The sequence below is a fragment of the Panthera uncia genome (assembly GCF_023721935.1).
Source record: "Panthera uncia isolate 11264 chromosome B2 unlocalized genomic scaffold, Puncia_PCG_1.0 HiC_scaffold_24, whole genome shotgun sequence".
NCBI lineage: Eukaryota > Metazoa > Chordata > Mammalia > Carnivora > Felidae > Panthera > Panthera uncia.
In genome coordinates this window covers 23,023,458-23,042,921 of record NW_026057580.1, presented here as the reverse complement: position 1 = coordinate 23,042,921, position 19,464 = coordinate 23,023,458, and the positions used below count along the sequence as shown (strand labels likewise).

Sequence of the window (19,464 nt, the reverse complement as noted above, 5' to 3'; positions counted from 1 at the left end):
GCCAAGCACACCTCCACCCTTTGAGTTCTGAGTTTTATTTTAGGGAGAATTAGTTCTCTTACCCTAGAGAAAATGGCCTCTAGTTTGATAACTTCTCAGTGACAAAATATATAATAAGTTTAATTTCTAACGCTAAACCCCATGAGCTACAGGATTTTGTATGTATTCCAAGTTCCTGGCACATAGAATGCACTTCATAAATATGTTCTATTCAATGGAAGACTAATAAAACATACACTGAATATATTGAACCACAGTTTGTAAGTTTCCTCTCTTAAAGAGAAAATATTTATTTGTATAATATAAAGTGATTTATTTACATGTTTGCCATTTTGGGGGGCTGGAACCCAGTAGGGTTGTAAATGCTTAACTTTAACTTGGTGGATTTTGAAGCTGCATTGCCACCTTGTGGCTATTCATCTAAAGATAACCTTTTCTCCAAAACAAAAAACAAATGCTTTGTTTTGTGATCTATGGTGCAAGAAAACCTCTTGTGCACACACCCCGGGAACGCACATGTGTATACACACACACACACACACACACACACCTCAAAGAACCAAAAAGTAGTGGTTTCTGTTTGGAGACCTGGGAAGGGGGTTTCTAAGAATGATCTTTTAATGCAAAGAATCTCTTTATGATAAACTCATCTAAGAGCCTATCTATTATTTTCAAATACATGATAGTAATATAGTAAAAGTAGTGACATTTACTATAATATCATGATTTCAATAATTAAGTACAAAAACATCCTTCTATTTACCATCAAGAATCAAATATTTTTCTTCCTACTGGGTCAAGAACTTGTTTACATGATAGTATGTATCATTTCTAATGGAATAGGGAAGTAAAGAAAACATACATAGTAAAACCAAATTTTCTTAGTTGACTAAGACTAGAAGTTTCCAAAGCAGCTTGTTTAAAAATCTTAGTATATGGTCAACATTTTTCATTAAGAGTTATTTCTAGGGAACAGAACTGCACATTTAATAGAGATCAGAATGTAGGAGATACTGCGTAAAAAAATACTTTTAAAATAGTACTGTGATTTTTTTATTTTGGAGAGACAATTTAAAAGGCACTAATATCTTAATGTTCTCCTTCGCAGGTAATGTATACTTTAATAATTTCTTCAACTTTGTTTTAAAGTCACATATTGCGTAGGATTGATTCAATTAATTTGGGAATAGAGCTTACTAACAGAAAATCCATGTCTACAGCTATTCTGATGCTAGGAAAGAGGTAAAGGCAATTTTCCAGGTAACCTTTCACTCAGATCATGTCTGTATTCAATGATTTTGTATGCAGATTAACCCTGCAGTCTCACATGCTAGGAAGATCAGTTAATTGCAAAATAATGATGTTAATCAAGAAAACGAATCTTAGATTCATTTATGTTCATTCTCATTCTACTACAGACTACGGTTTACAGAGCCTTTTTTTTTCTTTATATATAATTAACATTCATTGTGGAGAAACTGGAAAACAAAGACAAACAGAATTAATTTACCTGTAATCACACCACCCAGTGATGACCACTGTTAAACGTTTTGGTCTATCATCCAATTTTTTTTTAAACTTGTAGGCCTTGGTAGATATCCTCTTAACTCTTAAGAGGATATCTAGAAGAGTGATTCAAAAAGCACAGTCCCCTCCCCTTGGTATGACAAAGGGACCCAGGAGCTAAAAACCAAATCTCAAGCAACTTGAGCCACAAATATAGAAAGTAATATTGTACACCAAACTGAAAAAAATACCATGAGTCCCTACTGACAAAAAATAATGTTTGAATAGATAGAGGAGAATATACAAATCCCCCAAATGGGAGAATTCCAAATAATTTCTGTAGATACTCTCTACCTCTTAAGTGCGAGCTGCACATAATGACTTTCCTCCAAAGAGCATAATCTGGAAAGTGGGGAGTGGGGACTTCCTGGTGCAGAAGAACCCTGACAAACACAACCTCAGCCAGGTGATCAAGGTGCATATGAGTCATAAAACATGTTGATCATATGTACCCTTGATACAATGTATTGAGAAGGGCATTTTACTTCTGTTGTCTTTCTTGAAATATTTCAGAATTTTAGTCTAACCATTAAAAAAAAAAAATCAGACAAACCCAAATGAAAGGACAGAAAAGGCCATTAAGTTCAAAACTAAGGAAATCTAAGAACGAATGGACTTTAATAACATACCAATATTTGTTCATCAGCTGTGACAAATTTACCCTAATAGTGTAAGATAATGTAATAACACAGGAAATTAGGTGCATAATATATGGGAATGCTCTGTTCTTCACAAGTTTTCTGAAGATCTAAAACCATTCTAAAACAAAAAGTTTATCAGAAAAGATAAAGAAAAGCAAAAGGAAGTGTGATCCCCAGAGTAGCAGCAAGGGCAGCATCAGGGATCTTGTGAAACATTCAGATTATCAAGCCAGCTGGCCACCCAAGAGCTCTGATTTCAGGTGCTTCTCATTTTAGCTAAGACCATGTTACTTTTTCTTCAATTCCCAGGTGATGAAGAATCAGATTAGGCCTCTTGGTAGCATGTGATTATCCACTTGTCACATTTTATAGAAGCATACATGCCTCCCTGTCTTCTCAGTCTTCTCCGATCCCGATCTCCAACACCCCTTTCAGACACCACTGTGATCATGTCTTCCAAACCACCTCCAGCACACACACCTTCTAACTTTCCTGTCCCTACATGCATAACCTGTACCAATTTGCATGTTTCCAGAGACCATAATCCCAGTGTCGAATTCTCTGGAGACAGAGGTGACTTTGGGCAAATTCTGTTGTCCTGCTGTACTTGAGTTTCTTCATCTGTGATTCGAGGATAGAAGAATATCTTCCTTATGAGGTTTTTTTTTTTGTGAGGGTTAGCAGTTAATACTCCTAAGATGTTAGGAGTAACATCTAGCACTTAATGAGGACCCAATAACTGTGAGATGGAGCTAGCATTGGCGGTGGATGGCTTGCCTTACAAGTGTCTCTTCAGTTCTCCCAAAGCAGCAGGTTTGGGTATGCAAAATAGTGGCTCAATAAAGATCGAGTGAATTGAATAGGTGAATTGAGTCCATTAAAATACTACTTCAAATACAGTGACCCTACCACTAAGACCAGTCTTCCAAGGCACACTGACTTTGAGCTGGGATGTTGGAAATACTTTGTGTTTATATAATACTACTAGGATAGAGCTAGAGAATTGGTTGGAGAATATATATGACCTGAGAGTGAATTCATCTTTCTTCAAGCTTCACCCCCTCTGAATAACACCATTTTAATTTTTATCTAAGATTATTCTCCTTCCTGAGATCCTTAGAATTTCCATTAGCCTAACAGACAAGATTAGATAGAAAAGAAATCAGCACCCCAGGGACTGTTCTAGCAGCAGGTGAGTAAGTGAGTATGTTTGCATAATGGGTTTAGATTTCGCTTATTTGCTCTTTGGAACAGGTTAAATAGAAATTCAACAATTTGCGTGCCATAAATAGACAAGCCCTGAGTGTTCTGGTTTGTTTTCCAGATGGGAATTAATGTGGTGGACTCCGCAGTATCAGGATTAGGTGGTTGTCCGTATGCAAAAGGTGCCTCTGGGAATGTAGCCACTGAGGATTTGATATATATGCTTAATGGCTTGGGGCTCAACACAGTAAGTAATTTAACATATTTTAATATTCATGCATGCCTTGCAGATACAAAGGGGAATGTGTCTCAGATTTGGGAAGCAATTTTGAGGTCAAAGTTTTACTACACTTTTGCTATCTGCTAAAATGCACAGTGGGAAAACACAATAAAAACTCTTTAGGGGGCTTTACAAAGTAACTTATTGCTCTAGCCCCATCACCAATAATGCTACCATGTCACATTTTTATGGTGCTTCATGACCTCCAAAGTACTTTTTCATGTATCATCTGATTTGATTTCACACACTGTGAGTCAGAGCCTGTGTCTTTGCTGTTAGGATTGTTATTTTTGCCGTTTTGTTTTGGATGGATGTTTTCCTAGGAGGAAATGGAGATCTTGATTTTCTTGCACTGACAACTAGGGCTTCTGGAAAAGGGCCCAGGGCACTACTGAAATGGTCAGGAAAAAGGAGAGCTTAACAGTACTTAGGGCATGAGACACTGGACAACAAGAATAGTCTCTTTAAAAAAAAGTACCTGGAAAGTCACATCCTCTACAATATTCACCTAAATTACTGATTAGTTTTGCTGCGTGCTTTTTTTTTTTTTAACTTTATTTATTTTTGAAAGACAGAGAGACGGAGACACAGAATCTGAAGCAGGCTCTAGGCTCTGAGCTGTCAGCACAGAACCCGACATGGGGCTAGAACTCACAAGTGGTGAGACCATGACCCGAGCTGAAGTCGGACACTTAACTGACTGAGCCACCCACCCAGGCATCCCACCACATGCTTGTTAACATTACTTGAAAGCATCATCTGGATTACAAAATGGAATGTTGCTCCTCTCTCTCATCTTTTCTCTCTCCTCACACTACTTACGTTAAAGGTCCTGCAGCACCATTTGCCACCACCACTTGGTTGGCCTTACTCCCCATACTCAATTTCACCTGAAGAGTGAAGTGCTACCATCTTCAAAAACTCTTCTAGTGTCTCCCTGCTTGATCCCCAGGTCCATACTGTTGGGTTCCTCACATTTGGGTTTCCATGCCAACCTGTGTGCTACTACCTCTGAACCTACCCTGAGGTTGTATAATGTATAATGTGTCTAGCTCTCCCTGCAGCCAGTGAATGATTATTACAACTGTTCCTTTTACGCAGAGATGCTCCAGTGACATTTACTGGGTGATAGGTAATATCACCTGGGACTTAACCTGTCTTCCCTGGTTAGGAGAAACTCTTTCATTTACAAAATTCCCTAATCATTTCCAGTAAAAATGTATGGCCATGACTTAGATGACCAAATTGAACTTAGCTGATGCTTTCATGCTTATTAGGTACCAGGTCATGTTCTAGACCTTGGGAGCTGAAATGCAAATAAGCCACAGCTTCATTCAGAAGAATTCACAATTTAAGGAGAGGATTGTTACACTGGGTAGGAGTTGCAATTCAACCAGCTACCCAGCTAATAAGCCAAGCTTCTCTGTAGAATTCCCGTGTCACCATGGCTCCCATGTCCAGTCAATTACCAAGAGCCACTTGTAAGTTACTTTGGTTGTTTGTTCCTTAATACCCTTACTATGTCAGCACAATCCCTTATCTCTTTTCTGGGTATTCATCCTCTACACTGGTGTGCAGGCTTCTGACTTGCCTTTAAATCCATCTTCATGCTGCCATCAGAGGATTTCATCCGAAATACAAATGTGAATATGCCTGGTTTCTTCTCGAGCACCCAGAAGTGGGTTCTCATTTACTGAAAAGCAAAGCTGTGTTCTGTCACCTCATAGCGCCTAGTCATAACTTTTCAAGTCATCTCTGCCTATCATCCTACATATATAGTATCCATTTTTCAGGTACTTTGTACTGTTCTTCTGCCTGCAGTGCCCCATTGGTCCTCCTTCTCAAAGACTTATACTCCCCAGGTAACACTCAAGTCAGGATTTACCCTTCCTGACACACTTTCCTGACACATTCCTCACTACTTTCTTATCCTCAGTGGGTTGACTAACCCACCCTCTGCCCTCGTAATCAGCTGGGCATTACTCTGTCAGTGTCTTTAATTATAATACAGGGTCCCCCCCTCCCCTCAACAGGACTCCATATTGCCTGCTTTACTGTAAACAACCTGAGGACAGAAACTTTATTCTCCATGAGGTTCTTGAAACCCCAGAACATATCATAGTACATGAGACCTATTTAAGCATCTGACAAATGACTCAATATTTAACATGCAATGCTATTTCATAATGGTCTCTGTTAAGTAAAATGAGAGAGAAAGGTCAAAATGAAATTTTTGGGTAAAATGTCAGCAAATTCCAGTACATACTTGTTATCAATGGAATTCTTGGGGAGCAAAGAAGACTGGTTATCTTTCTATTATTCCTTCCTGGGTGTAATTCAAAAATGAAAGACACATGTAGCTAATTATTCACAAAACTTAAATAGCACTGGATTTAGGATATCAACTAAGATGTGCCTAACATGTTCCACCTAAAGCCATTCTCAGGACGCAACCAATAAACTCAGACCAAAGCAAATGTTGGTACCCTAGAACAACTTTATAGCAAAATTAAAATTAAAATCATTTATAAGTGTCACTTTACAAAATATTTCTCTTGATCATTCCCCAAAAACAAACAAGTAAACTACAAAGGAAACATTGCTCTACAAGTTTCTAGAGAGGAATTGGTTGTATTAAAATGATGATCTCCTTATGAGTCTTGTTATGAGAAGGCCCTGTGAATATTTATATTTGTCTATTTTAAGAAAATGAGGGACTTGTACATAAATATTAAGAATTACTTAATAATGGGGTGCATGGGTGGCTCAGTCAGTTGAGCGTCTGACTTTGGCTTGAGTCATGATTTCACAGTCCATGAGTTCGAGCCCCGTGTCAGGCTGTGTGCTTGAGCCTCCTTCGGATGCTGTGTCTCCCTCTCTCTCTGCCCCTCCCCTGCTCATGCTCATGCTCTGTCTCAAAAATAAATAAAAACAATTTAAAAAATTAAAAAAAAAAAAAAGAATTACTTAATAGCATGAAAGCCTGAGTCTATTCGATTTTAAGTCCATACAGTTTCTAGTCCATGTTAAGGGAGGACTTGAGAGTTTATGAAATGCTACCTGAGGGCAACCTCTGGGTAATCTGCCTAATTCTCTGTCTCCCCTAGTGACAGCAGAAGTGCTGGGTGGATACCTTGATAGGGACCTTTTGTTACACCAAGCCCAAGAGATGAGGGGTATGCCCCGAACTTGGCCTTCATACCCAACTGCCTATCTGTCATTCGTGGATTTATCTAAGCCTTTGTTGATCCTGTTTATGCTTTCAGCCAGTACAACCTCACAAACAAGTTCCAGATGTGTACTAAATACTACTTCATTTTATTTGACCTACAACTACTTCCTTCAATATCACACTGATAGTGTTTCTGAATATGGTTAAAATCATGCATTCACTTTTCTTCTCCTATAGGTTGATTAAGTTTGTTTCTTTACATAGTAAAAAGATTTTCTGTCTTAAGTCCTTATCTATGAACTCCTCCAAACCATTCTAATTTTAATTGCCCTTCACTGGTATTTTGTACATTGTTTCTAGTTTTGTTACTGTCCTTCCTAGAGTTTAGGTACAACCTTGAATTACACTGAGGTCTTTCAGGTATGGCTAGCCTATGATTTTATAGAAAGGGCAGATTCAAGATATGCTTTATTAAAACATAAGAAACTAAAATGCTGACTGCAGGATTCATGGAGACAAATGTTGTCTTCAGATCAACAATAAACAACATTTTGTTTAATAATTTTCAAATTGTGAATTAACTACTAATAAACGGAAATCTGTTTTGTCTTCTTTCTCCCTAATCCAACTGGTCTCCCTTCTTTTCCTTATCAGGGTGTCAATATTTACAAAGTGATGGAAGCTGGTGACTTTATTTGCAAAGCTGTGAATAAAACCACAAACTCTAAAGTAGCACAAGCCTCCTTCAATTCTTGACTTGAATAAATTTGTGACTTAAGGCTGAGAAGATCCATTTCATCTACAGATACTCATCTGAAAATCATTACTATCAAGTTGTTCTGAAATGTGAAGTAATAGACAAGAGTGAGGGAAAAAAAGATGTAATTTTAAAGTATATTACTGGACAAATTATGAAATCAGTGGAAAGCAATATGCAGTCATCGGTAAATTGGAAGCTGAAGTAAAACACTACAATTTGTAGATATGCTTTTGAACTTGGAGAAAAGTCTACTCTTTTGCTCCAATAGAAATAACTTTTTAATTTAGTAGATGTGAAAATTAACTTCAGGTTTCCCTAAGTATCAAATACTGTGTTAATACTTAATCAAGCTGGCTTAGCACAGTATACATATTGTCAGTGGTTTATGAGCTTCTGCATAGTCTGCAAAGTGTGTGGCCTCAGTCCTATGCGTTATGCCTCTGGATCTCAACTTTCCATTTGCCAAGTCAGTTAAATTATGAACCAAGCGCCAAATCTCCATCTGACCGTACATAATTTTTAGCAATAGAACTTTTATATTTCAAGTATGGCTAACATCTGTTAACTATTTCAACGACTTTATCTTGTTCCAAGAGGCTGTGGTCAATGGCAAGATGCCATATGCTGGAAACATTACGACCTCCCATGTTTGTGATATGCATCCAGTTTACCATACGTTCTCTTTCATCAAGTTTAGTAAAAACAAGCATGGTGTTACTCAACTATTGAAAAATATAAGGTTCGACTGTCATCTCAGTGTCTCAGCTACAGTGATAAGAACAGATTGATACATAGAGTATAATCCACTTTGGTAATTTTCAAATCACATTCAAATTGCCTGAGGAAATGTCACTAAGATCCTAAGAATAGTAAGGCAGTTTTTAATTCATGAAACAAAATAAAACAAAACTGTTTTCATTGATTCCAGGTACTTTGATTAAATGTGATCACTTTTGGTTGACTTTATGGTTATTTTTAATGTTGAAATGGCTGAAATTTTATCTTTTGCAATAGAAAACATTGCCAGGAATAGCAAAAGTTAATATGTCAAAGTGGAGAGGAGGAGCAGAAAGACTATGTTACTGTAACCTATGCAAATCATATGGGGACAGAATTATTAAATGCGGGTCTGAATCATCAGTTCTATTTATGTAGTCTTCTCCAATAATACTTGGTGATCTTATCTTTGAATAAATTTTAATATAACTTTAAATATGAAAGTGAGCACTGTGGACTTTCTATAAATATTAATCACAACTACTGAAAAAAAAATTTTAAAAAATACGAGAACTATTGATTACAACTAACTTAACTTTAAAGATATTCATAATAAAAGTCTCAAGGGAAACATATTGGTAATTGACAAAACCAAACTAAATTCCCAAGAAGAAGCCAGCTTATCAGGTTGAGATGGGTATTAGAGCAGGAGTCTGTCATCTAGAGTGCTAACTCTTTGCATTTGGGTTAGTGTTGGCAGGGAGGTAATGCAGGGGCAAACAGAATCACAGAACTTCATGGATCTGCCTGCTACGTCTCCCTTATGTCTCTCTCTTCACAGAGAAAACAGCCCTGTGCAGTGGGGCAGTAATGGGACACCTGCCCTAGTGTGCGCAGCTGGCAATGTACCCCATGTTCTAAAGACTGAATTTTCCTCTCTTCTAGAACTGTGGAGTTATTAGTTATAAGATATCCGGAAACCGATCTTTTGGTACAAACTGCTTATAGAAACAGCCAGGATCAAAACTTTGCTGTTTTGAAAAACAAACCATACAGTCTTCAAGTAATCGGAAAGTAAGCAGAGCAAGTAATCGGAAACCCCAGGTGCAGCTTAGCACACACTTAAACAGCGCAAATATCAATCTACAGATTCAGTTCCGAGAATCCTTCAATGTTTCCTATTCACACTCACAAGAAGGTCCATGTTTTAGTTATTTGTTATCCTTTCCCCACCCAAACCGTATAAACCTTTCTGCTGAATTACAGTTTTATTTCTGATTTGTGGTGAAAAACTCAATTAAGCACATAAAGCTACCTGAATTCCATAGGCAGAATCCCACCAAAGCCATATTTCAACTAACCGGGAAACCCTGGAATCATTGTAGGACCCACCCAAACAACCTGCACAGAAACCCATGTCAGAGTTAGCCATGGGGAAAGTCTTTAGAATGGCAAAGAAATTATGACCTTTATTGAAATACTTATCAAAATAATCTTGTGGAATCTGCCCTTAAGGAAAATATCCTGTGTTCTAGAATATGTAACATATTTTATCACATGTATATGTTGATGACCTATTATAGATGAAAACTAAGATGAAGTCCTCTGAAAGCTACAAATTTTCTAAGTTCCAGATTCATGAAATTCACAAAGCAAATAAACAGGAAACTGACTCTGACTTTCTGAAAAAATTCAACTTGCCCTTTTATGTTATTTATTCTGATTAACATTTAGCTGGACTTACATGGCTATTCATTTCTATATATGTGCATCTTATGTCTCCGAAATGATCAACTCCAGGTATGAGAGTGACAAGTTGCACAACATTGAATAAGTTAGCCACAAATATCATCCCTATCAGAACTGTCAAGAAGAGATAAAAGTAAGGCCTGGGCACCAGCCAGAAATCTAAATTGAAGTAACAGCCAAGTGAAGAATTGCTGTGAATACCAATAATCATTTACAAATTGCTTTTGTAGACTAGAAGTTTTGTAGATGTGGGGTAGATCGAGAAATTAAAATAATAGTTTTGGAGACAGAAAAAGGGAGGAAGAGATTGGGCAAGAGAGGGAGGAAAGGAGGAGAGGTTCAGAAATGGAGGGAATAAAGGTGGAAGAAAAGGGAAGGAGAGGGGGTTAAGAAACTATTGTCTGTCTTGAACAGCTCTAATAGAAAGCACATTCTGCTATGGTGGAGTCCATCAGCGAGGCTGCTATAAATTGCACATAATAAAAAGCCTTTACTCAGTAGGCTTATGCAACAAAACTTCTCTCCAATATTTTAGAAATATTGCTTTTTCACCATCATTTAGTTCAGTAGCCCAATTATGTTATAAGCAAAAGTTTGTCTCCACTTTCCTCTTTTCTTGTCTCAAGGTATTGGTTCACGTTCAGGCTACTGCTCCTCAGGGTCACAAGATGGTCAGTATACTTCCCAGCCTCACATCCCACACAGTGCTCAGCCACTGTGGAGGGTTTTGTTCTGAATGTGGTTTTGTTTATCTTGTTTTGTTGTTTTTTTTAATCAATGAAGAATATTTTCCCACCCCTATCCCAAACTTCTCATGTTTCACTGGGAGTAACTTCATTACATGTTCCTTCCTTAAAGGTAAGGTGAGAGGGGAATAAGCCATTAGAATAGACCAACTATGGTCACTGATCACCTTTAACGGATCATTGAAATAGTGGGGGAAAAAAAACCTGATGCAGAGCACATTTTATGGTGAAATGATAGGGGAGTTGAGGCTAATGAGTTAACAACCATAAGGAAGGACCATATTTACCTCCTCTCAGAAGCAAAGGATGGAAACAAAAGGTTTTAAAGTTGAAGGGTATGGGTTTTAAAGGGGAAAGTAGCTGATCCTGCTAATTTTTTTTTAATGAATACAGGAAGTGAACTCTTCAGACATTAGTTGGGGGTGGAGTGAAGGCTAGAGAAGAATGATAAAGCTTGAAACTCACCTAGAGCAGTAGTACAATTTAACTTAGTCTATCCAAGGGGCTGTTATATGCTCAATGCAAGTATGTGTACTCATGCTATGTTTACCACTTCATTTGACACTCCCACCTGCTGGAAGCCCATCCTGGTTTCTGGGGACCACTCTATGCACCTCCCACTATCTCTCTGGTCCCATGTCCTCCACCTCAAAATTTATGGTCTCTTCCTTGTCTCCTATTTGAGTCACATACAAATTTGCCTACATCCCCACCAGTCAAAATGTGTTCCACTGGCAGCAGGGTTATCATTGCTTGGGACTTTTTGAGAAATGCACGATCTCAGGCTCTATCCCAGGCCAAAATCCTCACGGGACTCATATGCTCACTGAAGAGAAGCACTTGCCTGTTTGATACCTCCTCTTGGGTGTCTAATGGACATCGGAAGCTTTTGTTTTAATTTTTTAATTTATTTTGAGAGAGACAGAGATAGCATGAGCAGGGGAAGGATAGAAAGAGAGGGAGAGAGAGAATAGCCCAAGCAGGCTCCACACGGTCAGCACAGAGCCTGATGTGGGGCTCCAACTCAGAAAACTTTGAGATCACGACCTAACCCAAAACTGACAGCTGGATGCTTAACCAACTGAGCCACTCAGACACCCCTGAAGCTTTGTGTATTCAAAATACCTGTGCCACTTACCCCTCCTGCATTGTGCTATGGCCCAATGTCTTTGCTCCTTGAAAAGGCAAGATTCAGACCCACCTCAGATGCTTTATTTTAGTTATTCTTTCTGCCCGTAATGCTCTTTTCCTGGCTCTTAGCCTGGCTCCTTCTTGTCATTCAGATTCAGCATCAATATCACCTCCGTAGTAAGTCTTTGTGGGAAACCCAATTTAAGCAAAGGCCTCGATTACTTTCTCTCACATTAACTTGTTGAACTTTTATTATAAAATTTTTATTTAGTTGTTTATGATCTTTCTTTCCCCAATAAAATATATGCTCCATGAGAACAAGGGCTTTGTTACCCTCTTTAATTTTACTTCCTTAGTGCCCAGAACACACTGCTCAGGCCTGCCACAATAGAGGTCTAGTAAATGTTAGTTAGAAGGAAAAATAAAAATAGTAACTTAAATCAAATATTTAATAATTTAATCAAAGGAACCATTCTATGTGAAGTCTGCCTGTTAAATATATTTAGTCATTCTTTAGGATTTGTCTCCTAGTAGTTTGACAGCAATTCTTATTCAATACTTAAAATCTATGTTGAATGATCGCACTAAGGAATGGAAACATATATACATCAAGAAGGTTATGAAATTGTAGAGTAATTTTTTAAGCAGGAATAAACCATAAAATTGGTCCAAAAGTGGTAATATTGAAAACCTTCCTGAGATGGAAGAAAGATATTAGCTATCATAAGAAGCACTTGTAATTCCTTGTTATCTCTACATCTCTCTTACACAAACACACCACACACACAGTCTCATGAAAGCATAAATGACTATTCCAGTTGGGCCAGTAAGGCTCAGTTTTATCATCTAAACTTTCTAGAACCATTCAAGGAACCAGAACTGCATTGCCTATTTATAAGTCCACTGTAACAGGTCATCAAGGAGAGAAAGTGTGTTAAGTCAGCTGTCATCTGTGTAATCATGAGATATAAGAGTTCCACAATGATTTGATATCAAGGCCTCATGGATTCAGTGTTCCTACAGTAGTTCTCATTTACAGGTATTTCAGAATCAAGTCTCAACATAAATATCACCCTCAATTCTCTACGGCTGACACACAAACTTACTGTCTATGGTCTCACTTCAGGCTGCACCTTTGATCCATCAGTGGAAGATGAGAGTGGGGAGGGTGTGGACAACAATAGTGATACCTGGACTTTGCCTCCAAAGATTCTGATTTAGTTGGTCTGGAGTAAGACTTCAAGCATGAGTTTTTTTGGTTTTATGTTTTTGTTTGGTTTTAATGTATAGAAGGTAGTCTCCTGTGAAGCAAGAGTTTAAATCTCCACTCCAAGACAGTGTTTTTTAAAAATGTATTTCCAGGACAAGCAGCATCAGCAACACGGCTTACTTTTTTTCCTAGAAGTTTTACCCAGATAAACCCAGATCATTTAGGAGTCAGCTGACAAAATCTGTACCATTAATGTGTTTATACTCTAGAAATGAGGGAAAGCAATGTAATACAAATTCATTAGAATGTGATTAGAATTTAATAGAAATGCAAATTCTTGGGCCCCAAGTCAAATCTACTAAATCAGAAGCTAGAGTGAACTTCTTTCCAAAACAGTGACTTACCACCCTTGTAGTTTGGCAGGGGGGGGGGGGGGATAGACCAGAGTCAGTTTATTACATGTTTCACATTCACACAGCAAAGCATCCTTTCAAACTAACACTCATAAAATCCAAACAGCCATTTCCAATGTGAAAAAATCTTACAGGGGATCAACAGAATATGCAAAACAAATGTCAACATCTCCTATCACATTCCTCCCCTTGACAGTTTGCCAGCTCCATAAGATGCAAGCACTAGGTGAACAGGCTAATCATAAGAATTTCTCCAGGAGACTTGGGTCAGAGCTAAATTCCACCAGTTTTCTATCTATGGTATTCTTCAAACCCTTAAGTATAAAAGTAAATTAAAATGAGTAATAGGAGCATTTGGAATAGTTATAAAGAAAAACTAGAAATAATGCCTCAATTTAGGGAAGAAGATTCTGTCATGGAAACTACTTTGCCCAAGGAGAGAGAAGGTGTAACGGACCTACTGCATATCCATCAGTCTTGAGTCTTCTTGGTACCATCTGATACATTACTTAATGGCTATACAAACCTTGGTCATTTTACCTAGTAACTTTAAACTTCAAACCTCAGTTCCCTCACCTATAAAACTTAAATAGTACCCCTTGTTTACAGAGCTGTTGTATTTCCTGAAATACAAGCATTTGACAAAGTACTTGACATGTAGTAAAAATGATGATAGTTAACATTTATTGACCACTTACTATCCCTAGCTATGGAACTGCCCTTAGAGTGTAACTCCTCCTCCATTATGAGTTGTTTAGTGCTCAGGCTCTTATTAAAGATCATCCTTCATCCTGTTCCATGTAAAGGGAGCATGGTCTTGAAGAGCTTGCCATGATTCCAAAAGAGATGGATCACCATCAAATCCCAGAAACATGTAATCTTAAGTTGACAAAGTCCCATGCTTATGATGCTCCATCATTGAGCTATGAATTCTGCATGTCTGTCTCTTTCTTACAGCAGTCTCAGTACCCTGAGGTACCTTTAACATTTGTGTAAAGAAAAAAAAAATCTGTGTTTTAAACAAAAAACAGTATGTCTTGGGTTTGTCATCTCTTAAGGTCTTCACAGATGTTGAGGATCAGAGGATTTCAGGGTAGAATTATGGACAATAAGAACAGAGAATTACGTGATGACAAATGTTAGAAGCATGCATAGGGATAGATTTGTTTTTCTCCAGGGGTTTATGCACGCATGTGAAGGATGATGGCCAACACAGACATTGCCATGCTCTTAGTCTGTTTCTTCCTCCTGGCCTTTTACCACTTAGGTGAGTAGAGGCTATTACTTAGACCCACTGGACTCAGTAATAGTGCAGCACCATCATTAAGTATTTTGTGTGTACAGGAAAGGTTGTCCTTCAAAACTGTCATTTGGGAAAGTCATGCATCCAGGTCAATGATAGTATCTTTTATTTAAGAAATTTTTAATTTATTTTAAGAAATTTTTCATGTTTATTTTGGGGGGAGGCGGGACACAGAAAGAGGAGACCTAGAATCTGAAGCAGGCTCCAGGATCTGAGCTGTCAGCACAGAGCCTGACACAGAGCTCCAACTCATGAACCTTGTGATCATGAACCGACTGAGCCACCCAAGTACCCCAGTGATACTATCTTTTACAATTAGAATTATATTGTGTTTTTCCAAATAAAAAATTAAATTTCACAAATGTATAGTCACATTCAGTTTCCATATTATGTTGCTATTGTTAACAAAGATAGTATCAACTGTATTTTGTTTTTGTTTCATCAATATTGTTAATATAATACATTAACCAATTCAAGCACCCACATTATTCACTAAGTTTCTATCCAAATGATTTTCAATTGTCTCTAAAACTCCAATGCAGACTGACGCAAGAGGTATTTTTCCACTTTTCAGATAATTCAAAAGAATGTAAAAAATTTCCAAAACAATTTGAGTGAGCCAAAAAACCATTAGCTTCATTGGCAAAATGAATAGGCATCCAGAGTTGCAAGTCAGTAGTTTTGAAGGGGTATCATTTATTTCAATCTAAATTAAAAAAAAATAATAAAAAATAAATAAATAAATAAAAATTTAAAAAAAATATTTTTTGTTTTGTTTTTTATCCCGTAACTTAAATATAGTACCATTTATCTAGATGAATAGGGATAGGCTGTTAAAGATCCAGGATTTTCTAAAGTGAGTGAAATTTTCTACTTTACATGCAATTTTCTCAATAATAAACATTTCTGTAGGCAATATTGTCATGGTCAGGATTTATTTGTTCTATTTTAAAAACTTTCACAACACAGAAGACCATTCCCAATATGGACTTCATCTACCATTCTAGTTTAACTTTGTTATCTTTTACTACCCTACCCTCTAAGACCTCTAATGAAATAACCCTCAAAATAAATCACTACTTCTCAATGTCCTGCTTCTCCTCATGCTCATATCTTGGCCTTTCATAACCTTCTCCTGCTTGCATGCAGCATGTTCCCACTGTAATTTGTTCATACCTCATCACTCTTCTGTGTGATTGTTTGTTACATACCCATGTATCTGACTGGACTGTGATCTTCTGAAATTCAAAGCCTCTATCATATGGACCTGTATATCCCCATTGCCTCTCCTAGTATCTAACATATACTAGATAGGGCCTCATGAGTCAATGTTTCATGAATTAAAATAATTGACATAAATGTATCTTGATAATATGGGATTTATTATCAACTTCACTTATTTGATTTCATTAGTTAACAGTCTCAGTTGTTAGTGAGATGTATAGGGCAAAATATATGCCCTGCCCTCAGTGGTTTAAGACTATGTTGTTGTGGCAAACTGTGCCTTTAGTTTCCTAATTTGGAAGAGCTCTCACTATTAAGTCACCTCTTCGCAGCTTCTATTTCACCTACTATTTAAAAATCCCTGAAGATGGGGGGGGGGGGGGGGGATCTCAGCAGAATCTTAGTTAACAGCAAAGATATATTTGATGTTTGAGTCACTTTTTCTCCAAGTGCCTCATGTACAAGTTAGTAAGCTGTTAATAAAACTTATGGACTCTTGTGAGTTAAAAAAGCACAAGTGCAAATCAGGGTTCTTGCCTACACGTATCAGAGGGGTACATTTTATTAATTCATTTAACAAGTATTTTTTGAGCACATATATTAAATAAACAATTTAGTAAGTTCTGAGGTTTTAATAGTAAACAAAACAGATTAAGTCCTTGTCTGTATCAATGTTACCTTCTAGTTCTGGGAAGGTACCTCAGCCCAAGTTACAGAGCATAGTATATATTGAAAAATATAAAATTTGAAACTCTGGAAGTCTAAGCCTTTGGATACCTTATAAACTTGATTTTTTTCACCATTTATCAAGTATATATTAATGAAATATAGAATATTAAGACAAAAAATAACAACGGAACCAACAAAGGGTTGTTTGACAAGATAAAACAACTGACATGCCATTAGCTAGACTCACCTGAAAAAAGAAGGCTTAAATAAAAAAAAAATCAGAAACAAAGACATATTCTAACTGATACCAAAGCAACACAAAGCATTGTAAGAGACTACTGTGAATTATACACCAACAAATTGAACAATGTAGGAGACATAGTTAAATCCCTGGACATACAACTTAACAAGACTGAATCATGAGTAAATAGGAAATCTGAATAGATAACTAACAGGGAAATTGAACAGTGATTAAAATCTTCCCAACAAACAGAAGTCCAGGACCAGACAGCTTCACTGATCAATTCTACTAAACATTTAAGCAAGAGTTAATACTAATGCATCTCAAAAACTTCTAAAAACATAGAAAAGGCAATACTTTCAAAATCATTTTACAAGGCCAGCATTACTCTGATATCAAAACCAGACAAGCACACCACAAAAAAAAAAAAAAAAAAAAAGTTCCAAGATTCCTAAGAAACACAGATGCGAGGATCCTTAATAGATATTAGAGAAGTAAATTTATTAATACATGAAAAGGATGATACCATGATCAATGGAATTTCAGGAATGCAAGGATGGTAGTTCATCTGAAAGTCAGTCAACACGACACATTTACAAAATGAAGGATGAAAATCCTATAAGCATCTCAAAATATGACACAATTCCATATACATTTGCAGTTTAAAAATTTCTCAATGAAGTGGGTATATAAGGAAAATATTCCAACTTAATAAAAGGCATATTTTTTTTCAATTTTTTCAATGTTTGTTTTTGTGAGAGAGACAGAGTGTGAGCAGGGAGCAGGAAGAGAGATAGAGAGGTAGACACAGAATCTGAAGCAGGCTTCAGGCTCTGCGTTGTCAGCACAGAGCCCGACATGGGGCTTGAGTTCACAAATCAGGAGATTATGACCTGAGCTGAAGTCGGTCGCTTAACTAACTAAGCCACCCAAGCACTCCAATAAAAGCCGTATTTTAGAAGGCCACAACTAACATCATACTCCAACAGTGAAAAACTGAATGCTTTTCCTCTAAGAGCAAGAACACAACAAGGATTTTCACTCTTACCTTTTAAACAACATAATAGAAGAAATCCTAGCAAGAGCAATTAGGCAAGAGAAAGAAAAAAAAATCTACATTGGAAAGGAAGAAGTAAAACTATTACTATTTGCATATGACATATATAGAAAATACTAAAGCCCCCACTAAAAAGCTTTTGGAACTGGTAAAAATTTCAGTAAAGTTGCAGAATACAAAATCAATGTATAAAAATCTTTTGTACTTTTCTACACTAATAACAAGGTATCAGAAAATATTAAAATAATTTCACTTACTACATCAAAAATACTTAGACATAAATTTAACCAATGAGGTAAAAGACTTGTATACCCAAAACTTTAGGACATTGATGAGAAATTGAAGACACTAATAAATAAGATATTTGTTACCATGGATTGAAAGAATAACGTTAAAGTGTCCATACCCAAATAACATGAAAATTTAGTGCAATCCCCACCAGTTCCAATGGTATTTTTCACAGAAAGAGAATAAATTATTTTATAATTGGTATGGAACCACAGAAGACCTCTATGAGTCAAAGCCATCTTAAAAGAACAAAGCTTGAAGTATCACAATCCTAGATTTAAAAATATACTGCAGAGCTTTAATAATGAAAACAGTGTAATACTAGCACAGACACATAAATCAATACAACAGAATAGACTTCCCCAAAATAAACCCAAGTTTATATGGTCAAGTAATATACAACAATGGAGGCCAGAATATATACTGGGGTAAACAGTCTGTTCAATAAATGGTGTTGGAGAAGTTGGACAATTATAGGCAAAAAAATAAAACTGGACCACTTTCTTATACCATATACAAAAAATCAAAATGGGTTAAAAACCTGAATGGTCCAGAAACTGTAAAATTCCTAGAAAAAAAAGATCCAGTAAATTCTTTGACATTGATCTTGGTGATGATTTTTTGGATTTTATCACAAAGCAAAGGCGACGGCAGCAGCAGCAGCAACAACAACAACTGGGCTACATGAAAGTAGAAAGCTTCTGCATCATCAAAAAAATGAAAAAGTAAGTTAATGAATCTGAGAAAGTATTCTCAAATCATGTATCTGTGAGGGTTAGTATCCAAAAATGTATCAAGAACTCCTGCAACTCAATAGTGAAAAACACACAATCCAATTTTAAAAGATGAGGGCATCTGAATAGTTATTTTTGCAAAGAAGACATACAAATGGCAAACAAGTACATGTAAAGATAGTCAACATCACTAAGCATAAGGGAAATGTGAATCAAAACTATGAGGTATCCTCCCACCTGTTAGAATGGTGATCATCACAAAGACAAATGTTGGCAAGAATGTGGAGAAAAGGGAATCATTATGCACTGTTGGTGGGAACATTAACTGGTGCAACCACTATGGTTAACAGTATGGAGTTT

At 36.8% G+C, this 19,464-nt stretch overlaps 1 protein-coding gene across 1 annotated transcript in view; it reads left to right on the top strand.

The window, feature by feature from the left end:
* Positions 1–8,912, top strand: part of HMGCLL1 (3-hydroxymethyl-3-methylglutaryl-CoA lyase like 1) — a 147,295-nt gene extending 138,383 nt beyond the window's left edge. Inside the window, exons 7-8 of the mRNA XM_049653853.1 lie at positions 3,532–3,657; positions 7,517–8,912. Coding sequence (XP_049509810.1) covers positions 3,532–3,657; positions 7,517–7,618 — 228 coding nt within the window. The 3' untranslated portion in view covers positions 7,619–8,912. The remainder of the gene's footprint in view (positions 1–3,531; positions 3,658–7,516) is intronic.
* Positions 8,913–19,464: the final 10,552 nt, after the last annotated feature.